Here is a 13,933-nt window from a genome sequence, read left to right as displayed (position 1 = left end):
AAACTATGTCTTGCATAATAAAGCACACTCTGTCATGTTGTGCTTACTTAATGTACCGATGCAATGTGATATTCAGCAGTTAGCTAAATTGCAGTAAATCACCTATTTAGAAAAGTTTTCGTCCTAGCTCTTCATGCAAAAAGTGCTAAAGGCAGTAAAATGATAATGACCCATAATGTCAGAAAGATAAAAATGAGTTTCCTCCTGGAATTAAGGGCTGTACTCATGTTGTTATAGGCAAGCTGTTCCCTTACAGCAGTGTCTGGGAGTATATTAAACTGTAGCTTATTTCTGCACTGCTGAGTAGCAGCCCTGAAATAAAAACACATATTGGTGGAGAGCAGACTCACGCTGAGGCTGGAGAACAATGTTACCAGAGAACTGCATGAGGGGGCCACATCTCTGTTTGGCTCAGAGGACAACTCCACCTGACATCATTCTGCAACCAAACTCATGGGTGAGAGAGTGGGAGGTAAAATTGCGGGTGAGTCAAGGGTGTGCCTCTGGGTGCTTGAAGTTCCACTGGTATATAACTTCTCTTATTTCCTGATCCCCCCCAAGTGCAGAGAGGATTTCTCAGACTTTCCTCATGGTATTTTTCCCAGCCCATAACCAAGTTGTTTGGAGTATGCTTTGAGTTGTGGCTTGACCAGTAATTTTGGGGGATTAATTCTAATGGCTTATGACTACACTTCTTAGAAGACTGAAAGACACACTGTAGCATGACTGATAAAAATGAGATTGTAATTTTCTAAGGCTTCATTGAAACTCTCTGCCTTTCTAGTTTTGCCCATATTTGGGGGCAAACTGTGTGATTTATAAAGCCAGCATTTCAGCAGCGCAATGCTTAGTGAGCTTGTACCATGTTATTTCTTGCTGGATATCTGAATCTTGCTGCTATACTGAGGAACACACAGTACCTGCTCCTGAGAGAAACTCCTTTGAGCCAGTTCTGCCTCATTTACTGTGCAACTTATGCCACTGATTACCATAAGAGAAGTACTACCCAAAGAGAGTAATGAAGCCAGAACCAGGCTTACAGTCTAATAAATAAAAATACAGCTTACCATGTCATGAATGCAGTATAAAATCAATATTACTTCCTAAGCTTGACTATACTGGTGCTTCTCCACCATTCTCTTCTTGGTCTTTCTCTTCCTTCTCATTGTGTTTCTATTAATCTTCTCTATTAATCTTCTCCCACCAGACTTTCCTTTGGTCCATTATCTGTTACTTTAAATTACATCTTTTTTGCACTGTGCATCACTCTGTCCTTGTTTTCTCAGAATCAAATTCCCCCACTCTCAAAATCAGTGGGAGCTATAATCTTTGCACCTTGTAGGTTTGGGCTCATTTCTATGGCACTATTGAGTATGCTGGTCACAGACACCGAAGCCTCTTCACCTTAGCCTGTCATGCTTGCTATTTCCCATCACTCAGGAAACATTTTTTTGACTGGAACTCCCAAGCCCTTCACAATTTACATTCCATGTGTGCGTGTTCAGATGTCCAGGTGAATTGTTTGTCTGGATGGTTGGCTGCTTTTAATCTGTAAGCCTATTGCAGACTCAATGTTCGCAGGCTGCTTTATCACCTCAGTGGTTTGTGGAAGGAGGGCATGGTTACCTAGTGAATACAAATGTGTACTCCATGCAGATACCACCACGGCCATGCCACTTGCAGCATTTCTAGGTATGAAGTTTGCTGCAATTAATTTTCTATTGCTGCTGTGACAATAAAATGTTATTCTTCAGCATGAGAGCAGAAATGCAATTCCTCATACACTGTAAGGCCTGAATCTCACAGGGCCTTCAATCCTTCCCCACAATGCATAGAGGCTACAGTGATCTCTTGGAGTGTTGCATCCCCCACTGTGGTATGAATGGCTACTGATCTGTGTAGGCTTGTGTAGACTGCCCCTATCCTGTCCCTTTTCTTTATTTTGTCACCAAGCTTTCTATGGATTCCTGCAGTTTGAAAAAGATTTTTAAGTACATCAGAAGCCACTGGATGATCATCATGCTAAAGGAGCACTCAAAGATAGTAAGGTAATTGCAGAGAAACTAAATTAATTCTTTGCTTCAGTCTTCACGGCTGAAAATATTAGCGAGCCGTTCTTTTTAGGTGACAAATCTGAGGAATTGTCCCAGACTGAGGTGTCATTAGAGGAGGTTTTGGAACAAATTGATAAACTTAACAGTAACAAGTCACTGGGACCAGATGGCATTCACCCAAGAGTTCTGAAACAACACAAATATGAAATTGCAGAACTATTAACAGGTTTGTAACCTACCCTTTAAATCAGCATCTGTATCTCAGGACTGGAATATAGCTAATGTGATGCCAATATTTGAAAAGGGCTCTATTGGTGATTCTGGCAATTACAGATCAGTAAGTCTAATGTCAGAACCGGGCAAATTAGTTGAAACTATAGTTAAGAATAGACTTGTCAGACACATAGATGAACATATTTTGTTGGGGGAAAAGTCAAAATGGAGATTCTGCAAAGGGAAATAATGCCTTACTAATCTACTAGAGTTCTTTGAGGGGGTCAAGAAACATGTGGACAAGGGGGGTCCAGTGGACATAGTTTAGTTAGATTTCCAGAAAGCCTTTGACAAGGTCCCTCCCCAAAGACTCTTAAGTAAAGTAAGTTGTCATAGGATAAGAGGGAAGGTCCCTTCATAGATTGATAACTGGTTAAAAGAAAGGAAGCAAAAGTTAGGAATAAATGGTCAGTTTGCAGAATGGAGAGAGGTAACTAGTGGTGTTCCCCCAGCAGTCCATACTGGGACCAATCCTATTTAACCTATTTATAAATGATCTGAAGAAAGGGGTAAATGGTGAGGTGGCAAAATTTGCAGATGATACTAAACTGCTAAAGATAGCTAAGAACAGAGCAGACTGTGAAGAGCTTCAAAAAGATCTTAGAAAACTAAGTGATCGGGCAATAAAATGGCAAATGAAGTTTAATGTTGATAAATGCAAAATAATGCACATTAAAATCAATAATCCCAACTATAAATACAAAATGTTGGATACTTATTTAGTTATAAGCACTCAGGAGAGAGATCTTGGAGTCACTGTGGATAGTTTTCTGAAAACATCCACTCAATGTTCAGCAGTAGTCAAAAAAGCAAACAGAATGTTAGCGATAATTTAAAAAGGGATAGAGAATAAGCCAGAGAATATCTTATTGCCTCTATATAAATCCATTATACACCCTGAACACTTCATATAGATGTGGTATCCTCAGTTCAAAAAGAATATATTGGCATTAGAAAATGTTCAGAAAAGGGCAACAAAAATTATTAGGGTGCCATCTGAAGAAAGATTAAAAGACTGGGACTTTTCAGTTTAGAAAAGAGGAGACTAAAGGGGAAAATGATAGAGGTCTATACAGTCATTACTTGTATGGAGAAAATGAATAAGGAAATGTTATTTACTTGTTCCCATAACATAAGAACTAGGGATTACCAAATGAAATTAATAGGTAGCAGATTTAAAACAAACAAAAAGAAGTTTTTTTTCATGAAGCACACAGTCAGCTAGTGGAACTCCTTGCCAGAAGATGTGAAGACCGGGACTTTAATAGGGTTCAAAAAAGAACTAGATAAATTGATGGAGTTTAGGTCCATCCATACTTATTAGCCAGAATGGGTAGAATGGGTTCCTAGTCTCTGTTTGTCAGGGGCTGGAAATGTATGACAGGAGAGGGATCACTTGAGTATTAGCTGTCCTGTTCTCTCCCTCTGGGGCATCGGGTATTGGCTACTGTTAGAAGACAGGATACTGGGCTAGGAGGACCTTTGGTCTGACCCAATATGGCGGTTTTTATGTTCTTATGACGTTCCAATGTGGAAACTTGAATTAAGGTGTGTTGACTCAAGCTATGTAATTAACGTAGCTGGAGTTGTATATCTTAATTCAACATTTCCCTATAGCGTAGACCTCACCTAAATCACAGCAGTTTACATTGCCTACTGCAGAATAACTTCAGCCCTGAGATAGCTGAGTCAAACTTTCTCATAGGGCAGTCTATAGCTAACTCTGTTGACATTGTCTAATTGTAATTTTCTTGAGATGTCATTTTTTTGCATGATTCTTGATTAGATTGCTAATTAGGACATTTTCTGTCACAGACCAAACCTGTTTTTGACTGTGATGTCTGCAAAATTGCAACATGTCAGTTTTAGAATATCTGTTCTTGTTCCGTTTCAATCATATTTTTTGTTTGCTTAAGTTTGAAAAGATAACAGAAGGCTATATCATTTTGTATTTATCTGGATGAAATTCTTATTGCTTTGTATCATTGAACAAGTAGTTATACTCTCTAGAGACAAATAATAAAATAGGATATTTCTTCTCAAAAGCTTATCAGTCTATCATGCATCTTGTGTTATGATCTCTGAGCTCTAATATTGGATGTTATCACTGTACCAATTTAATATTGATAGAATGGTTGCACAGCCATTATTTCTTCCTGTTATTTGACACAGAGGCTACATGTACACTGCCGGCTTTGCTGGCATTGCCTATGCAAATGAAGCATAGATTAGCATTTTGCAGTGCTTCATTTGCATAATTTATTTGATCTGTTTTTGCACAAAAACAAGCAGTGTTGATGGGTTTTTTTGTGCAAAAACCCCGTTTTGCACAAGATCTTTATGCTGGAAAGGCAGAGGCATAAGGATCTTGCACAAAATGGGGTTCTTGTACAAAAAAAAGTCCACACTGCTTGTTTTTGTGCAAAAACCCCTTGCGCAAAAATGGCTCAAATAAATTATGCCAATGAAGCGGCAAAATGCTGATCTTCTCTTCATTTGCATAGACAAAGCCTGATGTAAATATTTTTTCCTTAGTCCAAACAGTAATTCCTTAGTATGTCTGGCTATGATGAATTTTATTTTTACCATGGGTATCTAGAAAGATCAATGGCTCAATATTTCAACAGAGGTCAGTTATTTGGCTGTCCAAATTGAGACATTGTGAATTGACCTGTTTCTGAGAGACCCAGTCTCAGCATTTTCTGAAAATAAGACCCCTTTAGGATGTGTTGAATTGGACATCTGAAAATAGAGGCACCTAAAATCCCTTGTCACTTATGGAAATTTGTGCCACAATAAACTACAGGCAGTCCCCGGGTTACGTAGAAGATAGGGACTGTAGGTTTGTTCTTAAGTTGAATATGTATGTAAGTCGGAACTGGTACATATTGTAGGGGAAACTCTAGCTAAACATTTCTCCAGAGCTCAAGTTTTATTCTCCCACACCTCACTTCCCTCAGTCCTTTATTCTCAAGCTGAGGTGTCTGCTGAGAAAAGCCACCCCACATCTCCCTGGTCTGCTGAGGGGTGGGGGGGGGGGGCGCTAGCTTCGCGTCTCCCTGGTCTGCCTGGGGGAAGCAGCTAGTGCGGGGTTGCCTCACCCTGTTTGTAAGTAGGAATATGATGTAAGTCGAATCCATGTAACCCGGGGACTGCCTGTATGTTACTTCTTTACTAATTTAAAAGATGTGCTGTAAGAGAGCTGTCAGAGAGTATGTGTTAGTCCTGGGTAATCAATCTAACAGACACACACAAGAAAGGAAACTTGCTAGTAAATTGTCATGTATTCCTTACCCACAATTCTTTTAGGTTTGAAGTTAAAATCCACTTAATTTCAAAGAAATATTGATACTCTTTTAGTATGGTTGCCGTAAAAAGAAAATGTAATCAGAGACTGTCATCTTTTGGATTGCTTGTGACCACTGGGGTGTGCTTGGTTATGTCTGAAGGGCATTTAGAGGCACAAATGTCCTTTTAACTATTGCCTTGTAAAACATACCGTAAATGGTTTTGGCATGATTTCTTTCATCAGATTCTCTGCATCTCATATTGTGTTCTTCTGTAGAATTATACTAGCTAGTGGCTAAAAAGGGCACAGAATATTGGGCCTTTTAAGCAGGCAGAAATCCATAATAAACTGTAACAAGTTAAAAGGGGTTAAATGATTCTCTGTGGATGCTCTTCTCATTGACAGGGTCTTTTAACAGATGATTTGAAGGGTGGCTCTGGAAGAACACATCATTAAACCTAGTCAGTTGGTATCTATATAAAACATTCTCTTAGGTGCATGCTGTCCTTAAAATTATATTAATTTAAACCATTTTTATTGTTGCTCGTAGTTGTTCAAGAAAATATACATTGCTCTCCATCTATATACACTTCACTCCAACTTAATCAAGGGCCAAATCCTGGTCCTGATCTACACTTAAAAGTTTTATCAGTGTAGTTGTGTTAGGGGCCTGATTTTTTTTTTGTAATCAAGAAAGCTATACCAGTAAAAGCCTCAGTGTAGATGCAGTTTTACTGGTATAACTGTACTTGTGCTAGTATAGCTTAAGCTGGTTAGAGGAGCCAGTTTAAGCTATAATAGTATAAGCATCTGTATTAGGGTTGCCAGCTGGTTGAACCAAAAATACCAAACACCCTCCCCACCAAAAAAAACAAACAAACAAACAAACAATGGGGAAAAAAGTCTGTCGAGGAAAAAAAAGGTGAAGAGAGACCAAAGTGTTTGAGAAAAAAAAAAAAAAAAAAAAGGGGGGGGGAAAAAGGACTCCGAGACTTACTAACCAAAAAATAATAATAATAACAATTAATAATAAAACATCATTAAAACAGCATGGCCCCTTTCAGAGTGAGTGCAGAGTTAGAATAGTGATAGGAACAGGGGAGAGGTTGAACACTAAGACTCAGGGAAGGCATTGCTTCCCCTTGGTCTTTAGGCTTTTTGCCGGTGGCCATTTTGTATTCTTGTTCAAGCCAGAACTTAGCTTCCCTGAAGAACCAGGTAAGCATAGGGTCCGGGGGCTGGGGGTGTCAGGGCCCGGGGGGGGGGGGAGAGGGAGGCTGGGGGCTGGGCCCAGGCCCAGGCCTAGGGTTGCCAAGTGTCTGGTATTTGTGCCTCCTAGCTGGGAAAAAAAAATCAGAAAATACCGGACATTTTAGGTGTCTGGTATTTTCTGATTTTTTTTTTTTTTTTTTACCAGACAGGAGGTGAAAATACCAGACTCTCTGGGTCAATACCGGACACCTGGCAACCCTAATCGGTATAGCAACATAACTTAATTCATGCAATTCACCCACACACCTAGTGTGGTTACCGTGCAGTGGCACCTAGACCACAGCAACAGTTAAGACCAAGAGATCTCTACATCATGGGCTGGGAGCCAACTGGCTTTTAGCTTAGAGGGTAGAGGCTCTTATACTCTGCTTCAGAGGTCCCAGGTTCAAATTCACCTGGTGGTGGTTACACAAGTTGGTCTTTCCAGTTTAACTATGCTGATATAACTATACCCAAAAGCCTTCCCATTGTAGGCAAGGCCTGGCTTATGGAAGGAGTTCTGTGGATTCAGAAGGAGTACATTCATGTGTAATATTAACAAGTTCTGTCCTATGTGTTTGTTCAGTCTAGAAGAGGTAATGATGGTGCACTTGTTCAACTTATGCACAGTTAAGAAGGTCTATATATCCTTCTTAGATTTAGGACAATGTGTGGGAAGGTTTAATAACTTACAGGATAATTAACTTGAAAAAAAAATCCTGTCCATTCAGTTAAAAAGCCTTCAGAAGAGGGGGCGAGTTACCATGATGTTTCCCTTTGAAGGAATGAAGCCAACTTACAATGGCCTGTTGTATTTCAATAAAGGCAAGTTCTACATGGTAGACAATGAGATTTCAACAGCAAAAGTTTCAACATAGTCCCATTTTCAAAAGAGATATAGACACTTAGGAGCAAAAGTCTCCTTAACTTTCAGTGGGTTTTAATTCATTTGTTTGAGACTGTCAATTGATTTCAATTGCAGTTAAGTATCTAAGCAGGTTAGGCATTTAAATCCCCTTAACATAAATTGAATTCAGCAGGATAAGTGTTTTTGGGAGCCCCAGTAGGTGCCTATCTGTAGGCTTCTAAATATCTTTGGTAATCTGGTTTAAGACTCTTTTGTAAATTTTATTCCAAGTTCTTCCATAATACTCGATCCTGCTCTGTTGAAATCAGTGGGAGTTTGACTATTGATTTTACTGGAGCAGGAGCTGGCCCCAGTTGCGTCCCATAAGAAGAAACTTCATGCAAGGCTATGTACAATCCTTCTGCACTGGGAAGCAGAACATCTCAAGTCCTATGAGTGCCCTTTTCCTTATTTTCAAGTGTATAGGGCAAGGGTGGGCAATAAGCCGGAGGTGGTTTGTCAGGCTTAGCCCCTGGTGGGCTGCCCACACTTTATTTATATGAGCATCTGCAGATAGAGCCACTTGCACCTCCTGCTGGTCATGGGTCGCCATTCCTGGCCAATGAGAGCTGCGGGAAGTGGCGTGGCCTGGGACATCACTTCCAGATGTTCCCATTGGGTGGGAACGGTGAACCATGGCTAACCGGGGGTGCTTACCGTAGGGGCTAAGCCCAGCGAACTGCATCTTGCCCATGGACTACTTATTGCCCATCCCTGATATAGGGTGACTAAAAGAGGCAAGGCATGGGCAGAGGATGGCCATGTTTGAAGAGACAGGGACATCAGAAGGATACTCAGTGTGCTGCTAAAACATTTTCCTGTGCAGCCTAACTCCTGCTTCCCAGCACACTCACTAATGCAGAATTGTGTTCCATTGCCTAGGCTGTGTGTCATTTTTATTTTTTACTATGCTCCAATACTGTTATGTTTCACACCTGTACTGTGTAGAGGCAAGCCGTAAAGTTATTTCTGGTAGTTTTGTCATCATCAATAACAGAAAAATGAAAAAAAATAGAAAAATTCCTGGAAGTTGGAAGTAGGGAAGGAATAATCAAAGTGACCTAAACTTCCAGAAGTTGAGACTGGCAATGGATCACTTGACATTATCCTGTTCTGTCCATTACCTCTGAAGCATCTGGCACACACTACTGTTGAAAGAGAGGATGCTGAACTAGATGGATTATTGACCTGACCCAAAATGGCTATGCTTATGTTCTAACAGCTATTCAAGAAATCCACTGTATAATGGAATAAACAATTTTATGCCTAAAATTACAATTTTCAGCAACATTTACAATGAATAGCAGCCGCACTGAAAGGCCGATATAAACAATGAGATTCAGTGATGACCTTTATCAACTGTAGTGATGGCTATTAATCAGACTGCAACTTCTCATCAGCTCACTGGACAGAATTCATTAGAGACAAAGATTGCTGTGCTGCTTTTGTCTTTGATTGAGATACGTCCCATTAAAATGAATACTCTTTTACCGGAACAAATCACACATTCCAAAACAGCCTTGGAATATTATTCATTGATTCATTTGATGACTAAGATAACATGACTAGAAGACTAGCAAAACCTTATTGTGTTTTGCCTGGAATACAATGTGGATCAATTTGTTCTACGTTTAAGCAAACCAATTTTCAGTTCATTAAATGGGACCCTTTATCCATGGCCTGTATTAAATATGATAGCAAGATATAGAGCTTTGACATATGAATACTCATTATCTCTTATTAAAACGTGTTTTAGTAGTGCTAGAAATACATACCAGAGATTAACAGAAGATTTTAAGCTGGTTAAACTTTAAAGGAAAAAAAGTTTTTTGTTATTTACTTCCAGCTATGGAATAGGATTTACATAGTCACCTTAAAGATTTACAGTTCATTTTAAAGCATTTTGTTTTTTCATTAGGATAAGTGTAACCAGGGAAATAAGAAGTAATAAAAATTTAGTAGGAATTTCATTAGGAGGAGCAATATAAATCTTGTCGGTTTGTGTTATGGTCTGAGAATTAATTACTAATTATTAATAAGCCTGCAGGTCCACTTGATTAATAATAAATGTCACTTATCTGTTCAAGAGGATTGAAGTTCTGGAGCAACCTTACAAGTGGAGTAGTGGAGGCAAAACACCTAAATGGCTTCAAAACTGAGCTTGATAAGTTTATGGAGTGACTGGTATGCTGAGACTGTCCACAGCAGCAGGTAGCTGATCTGCGACTGCTAGCAGCAAGTAGCTCCAGTGACTGATGATGAAGCCCTAGATGGGGAGGTCTCTGAGTTATTTCAGATAATCCTTCCTAGGTGTCTGGCTATTGGGTCTTGCTCACATGGTCACGGTCTAACCAGTCATCCTATTTGTGGTCAGGAAGGTATTTTCTCCTGCTCAGATTGGCAGAGACTCGGTGGGGTTTTTGCCTTGCTCTGCAGGACAAGGAACGGGCCACTTGCAGGTTTAAACCAATATAAATAGTGAATGTTCTTTAACTTGGAGTTAAGGATGTCAGTAACTCAGCTGCAGGTTATGGGTCTATTACAGGAGTGGGGGGTGAGGGTGTGTGGCCTGCAATATGCAGGTGGTCAGACTAGATGGCCATGATGATCCCTTCTGACCTTACAGTTGCTGCCTCAGGCCACGTCTACACTGCAGAGTTTTTGCGCAAAACCAGCCATTTTTGCACAAAAACTTGCGGAGCATCCACACAAGCGCATTTTTTTGTGTAAGAAAAAATACAGTAGATCGTCAGAAGACAGGTTTTTTTTTTTGCACAAGAGTTATTCCTCTTTCTACAAGGAATAAGCCTTTTTGCCCAAGAGCTCTTGCGCAAAAAGGCATGTGTGGATGGACAACAGGGGTTTCTTGTGCAAGAAGCCCCTATCAGAAAAAGCACAGGTGCTCTGATGGCCATTCTGTGAATGACCATCAAAACTTTCTTGTGCAAGAGCGTCCATGGCCATGTGGACTCTCTTGCGCAAAAGCACATGGAAATGTGGACGCGCTCTTGCACAAGAACTTTTTGCAGACGATCTCTTCCGCAAAAAGTTCTTGCACAAGGAACCTGCAGAGCAGATGAAGCCTCTGAGTCAAGCTTCCAGGTGGGGATCAAGCTTTAATTCAGTTCACTTAATTAGAAAATATCCTAATAGTTTGAATATTGTATCTTACCATGCTTACAGTAGGCCTGTTGTGTGCTGAATATAATATATCATTCTAAGATCTCGCATTTTGCTTATTGCTAATCTCTGCGTGATCAGATACCAAATCTTTTCATTTATCATCAGTTGTATCCCTTAGAAGAAGCTCAGGCCTTGGGTGCATATAACCATTAATTCCAGACTTTGGCACATCTGTCTTTCCCAGGTTCTTCTATATCACCTGTCACTTGGTATCTAAAGGACAAGTCCAAGTTCCAGTGAAGGCAGTGGAAGGAATCCCATTCATTTAAGGGGAACTGTTTGAACTGCATGTGCCCATTACATAGGCATTTACCAACTAGGGATGTGAACAGGTAACTGGTTAACCAGTACGTGGGATCAGCCCTCTGCCTGCGGCCCATCATGGGCAGAGGGCTACTCCAGCCCCACAGGCTCCCGCATGCAGGGGAGCTGGGAGCAGGAGTTGACTGTGTGGAGTGGGTGAGGAGCGGGATCACACTTAATCAGTTAACCAATTAAAGGATTTTATATCCCTATTACCAACATGGGAAACTATCATTGTTAGACTCTTTGTCCACCCTTTTTTCAGCCAAAACAAGAAAAATGCATATCAAGCATGTATTACCAAGATTCGTACACATTACTCTTGACAATGCAAAATGAATAAAGTAAGGCAATGTGAACAAAACATAGAAGCCTATGAGGGTATGTCTACACTACCACCCTAGTTCGAACTAGGATGGTTAATGTAGTCATACGAACTTGCAAATGAAGCCCTGGATTTGAATTTCCCGGGCTTCATTTGCATGTTGCCGGGCGCCACCATTTTTAAATGTCCGCTAGTGTGGACTCCGTGCCCGCGGCTACACGCGGCACGAACTAGATAGTTCGGACTAGGCTTCCTATTCCGAAATATCTGTATGCATCGTGAAATGGAATAGGAAGCCTAGTCCGAACTATCTAGTTCGTGCCACGTGTAGCCGCGGGCACGGAGTCCGCACTAGCGGACATTTAAAAATGGTGGCACCCGGCAACATGCAGATGAAGCCCAGGAAATTCAAATCCCGGGCTTCATTTGCAAGTTCGTATGACTACATTAACCACCCTAGTTCGAACTAGGGTGGTAGTGTAGACATACCCTAAGTAAGATGTCACAGCCCTAGTTCATCATTGTGAATCTTGCACTTTTAAAATTCTTTATTTTGGTGGTACTGATGAGCAAAATGCTTGCGGGACATGTCAGTTTTGTAGGTAGCTGTGGATACGTGCACTGTTAAGAGATTAAACTTTTCAGCTTTCTTGCTTTTGAATGAATCATAAGACCTCATATCGTGTACATTATGCCAATTAAATTGTATTGGTAGTTTATTCAAATGCTGGTGATGTGTTGCAGGTAGATATATAAATCTGCTAAGCATTATTACATGTACTAATAATGGCATACACATAAACAACAGCTTCTATCCAGAACAGAGGTGCATAGAATAGGTGGCTTTTGTATTCTCCCCCTTCAAGTGGGACTTCCCCGGCAACTGCTATCCCCATGAACTTTTCACCTGTAGGGGCAGGTTTATGGCATTTTAAAACAGGAAATGAAGAGTTACTTCACTAACTGAAATGGGAAGGGGGAATTTAGGCAGCTAGGATTTAACAGCCTTAGCTATTAATTCACCCATGTCTGAAAAGTGTGATGGGGTCATTTCATTACAAAGTGGTCAGGACCTCAATATTAGGTTTTATTTGAAAGGCCCTGTCTCCAGCAGCATGCTATACTGGAAAACAAGTACATTACTGACTGCAAAAAAGAGAACCACCTTTACACACTCCTTCATGCAGCACCATGATTTTCCCTTGGTGTTCTCCCATAAAAATACTGATCAAGCCAACCTGTCGTCTGAAGAATCCTCATTAACCTCACCACATCCCTGTCATTTCTTTGACTTGGCTTTCTGCTAGATAAACAAATAGCGCTCTTCCTCTTGCTCTACGTGTGTATGGGCATATAATTTAAAAATCTGAATGAAAACTCTCCCCTGCACACATTTCTCCCCCTCGAAAAAGGCTGAGAAAACAGAAACATCACAGATGTTAATCATGTTGCTTAATGTACTTATTGAAGGGGTTCAGACAACAGTCATGAGCAGGTTTTTAGAACCTAAGCAGAACAGATTAGAATGAGTGTGATATAAGACCACAAAATAGAATAAAGACAGCAGTTCTTTTTGGCATAAAGCCATAATTAGTTCTACATAAATAAACAACTTCTCTGGCTAAAATCTGTCCAATTTCTAAATGTTCTTTTTCTTTTTCCTGCAGATAAAGAATTTATTTATAGAAATCAGAATGGAACTGTGATCCTGTGGAATGTTGAAACAAACAACACAACAGTATTAATAGAAAACAAAAAAATTGTAAGTATGAGCAGGATAATTTAACAGCTTTCTTGCATTCAGGTCAATAAAGTAGAAAACGGAATTTAATTTTCCACTTCATATATTGCCAACCAGAAGGTTTTTACACAGTTACTGTACAAACCACTGTAGTTATCTTCTATATATTTGACAGAGTTTGTGCATCTGTCTGTGTGTTTCCGTGCATCTCTCTGAGTACAAGGGTGTGTGTAGACTACATGGCTCCGTTGACGGAGCCATTTAAAGTAGTTTACCTGACATAGTCAATGAAGCGGGGATTTAAATAAAGAAAGGGCAGAGGAAGGGACAGCTATCTACCATATATTTCAGAGAGTTTGTCTGCTCTTCCTCCCACTGCCCAGAGGACTCCTGAGCCAGTGGCAGTGGTCTCTCCCACCTGTCTGGGGGAACTGCACACCAGTGGTAGCCATGCCTCCCCTCCTTTCCACAGACCCAATTCACAGGATTTCATAGAATCAGAACTGGAAAGAACCTCTAGAAGTCATCAAATTCCCTGCACTCCTGTCAGGACCAAGCATCAAGACCATAGGTTCCCAAACTGTGTGTGTGTGTGTGTGTGTGTGTG

General features: G+C 40.4%; 1 protein-coding gene across 4 annotated transcripts in view; it reads left to right on the top strand.

Moving 5' to 3' along the window:
* The window catches only part of DPP6 (dipeptidyl peptidase like 6), an 865,367-nt gene that overhangs the window by 604,949 nt on the left and 246,485 nt on the right, over positions 1-13,933 (top strand). For all 4 annotated transcript variants that reach the window (XM_075922772.1, XM_006129324.3, XM_075922771.1 and 1 more), the window contains exon 4: positions 13,253-13,347. In XM_075922772.1, the coding sequence (XP_075778887.1) occupies positions 13,253-13,347 (95 nt within the window). The remainder of the gene's footprint in view (positions 1-13,252; positions 13,348-13,933) is intronic.

This window comes from Pelodiscus sinensis, chromosome 2 (genome assembly GCF_049634645.1).
Source record: "Pelodiscus sinensis isolate JC-2024 chromosome 2, ASM4963464v1, whole genome shotgun sequence".
Classification (NCBI taxonomy): Eukaryota; Metazoa; Chordata; order Testudines; family Trionychidae; genus Pelodiscus; species Pelodiscus sinensis.
Note: the sequence above shows the minus strand (reverse complement) of the source record. Positions and strands in the feature narration are given on the sequence as shown.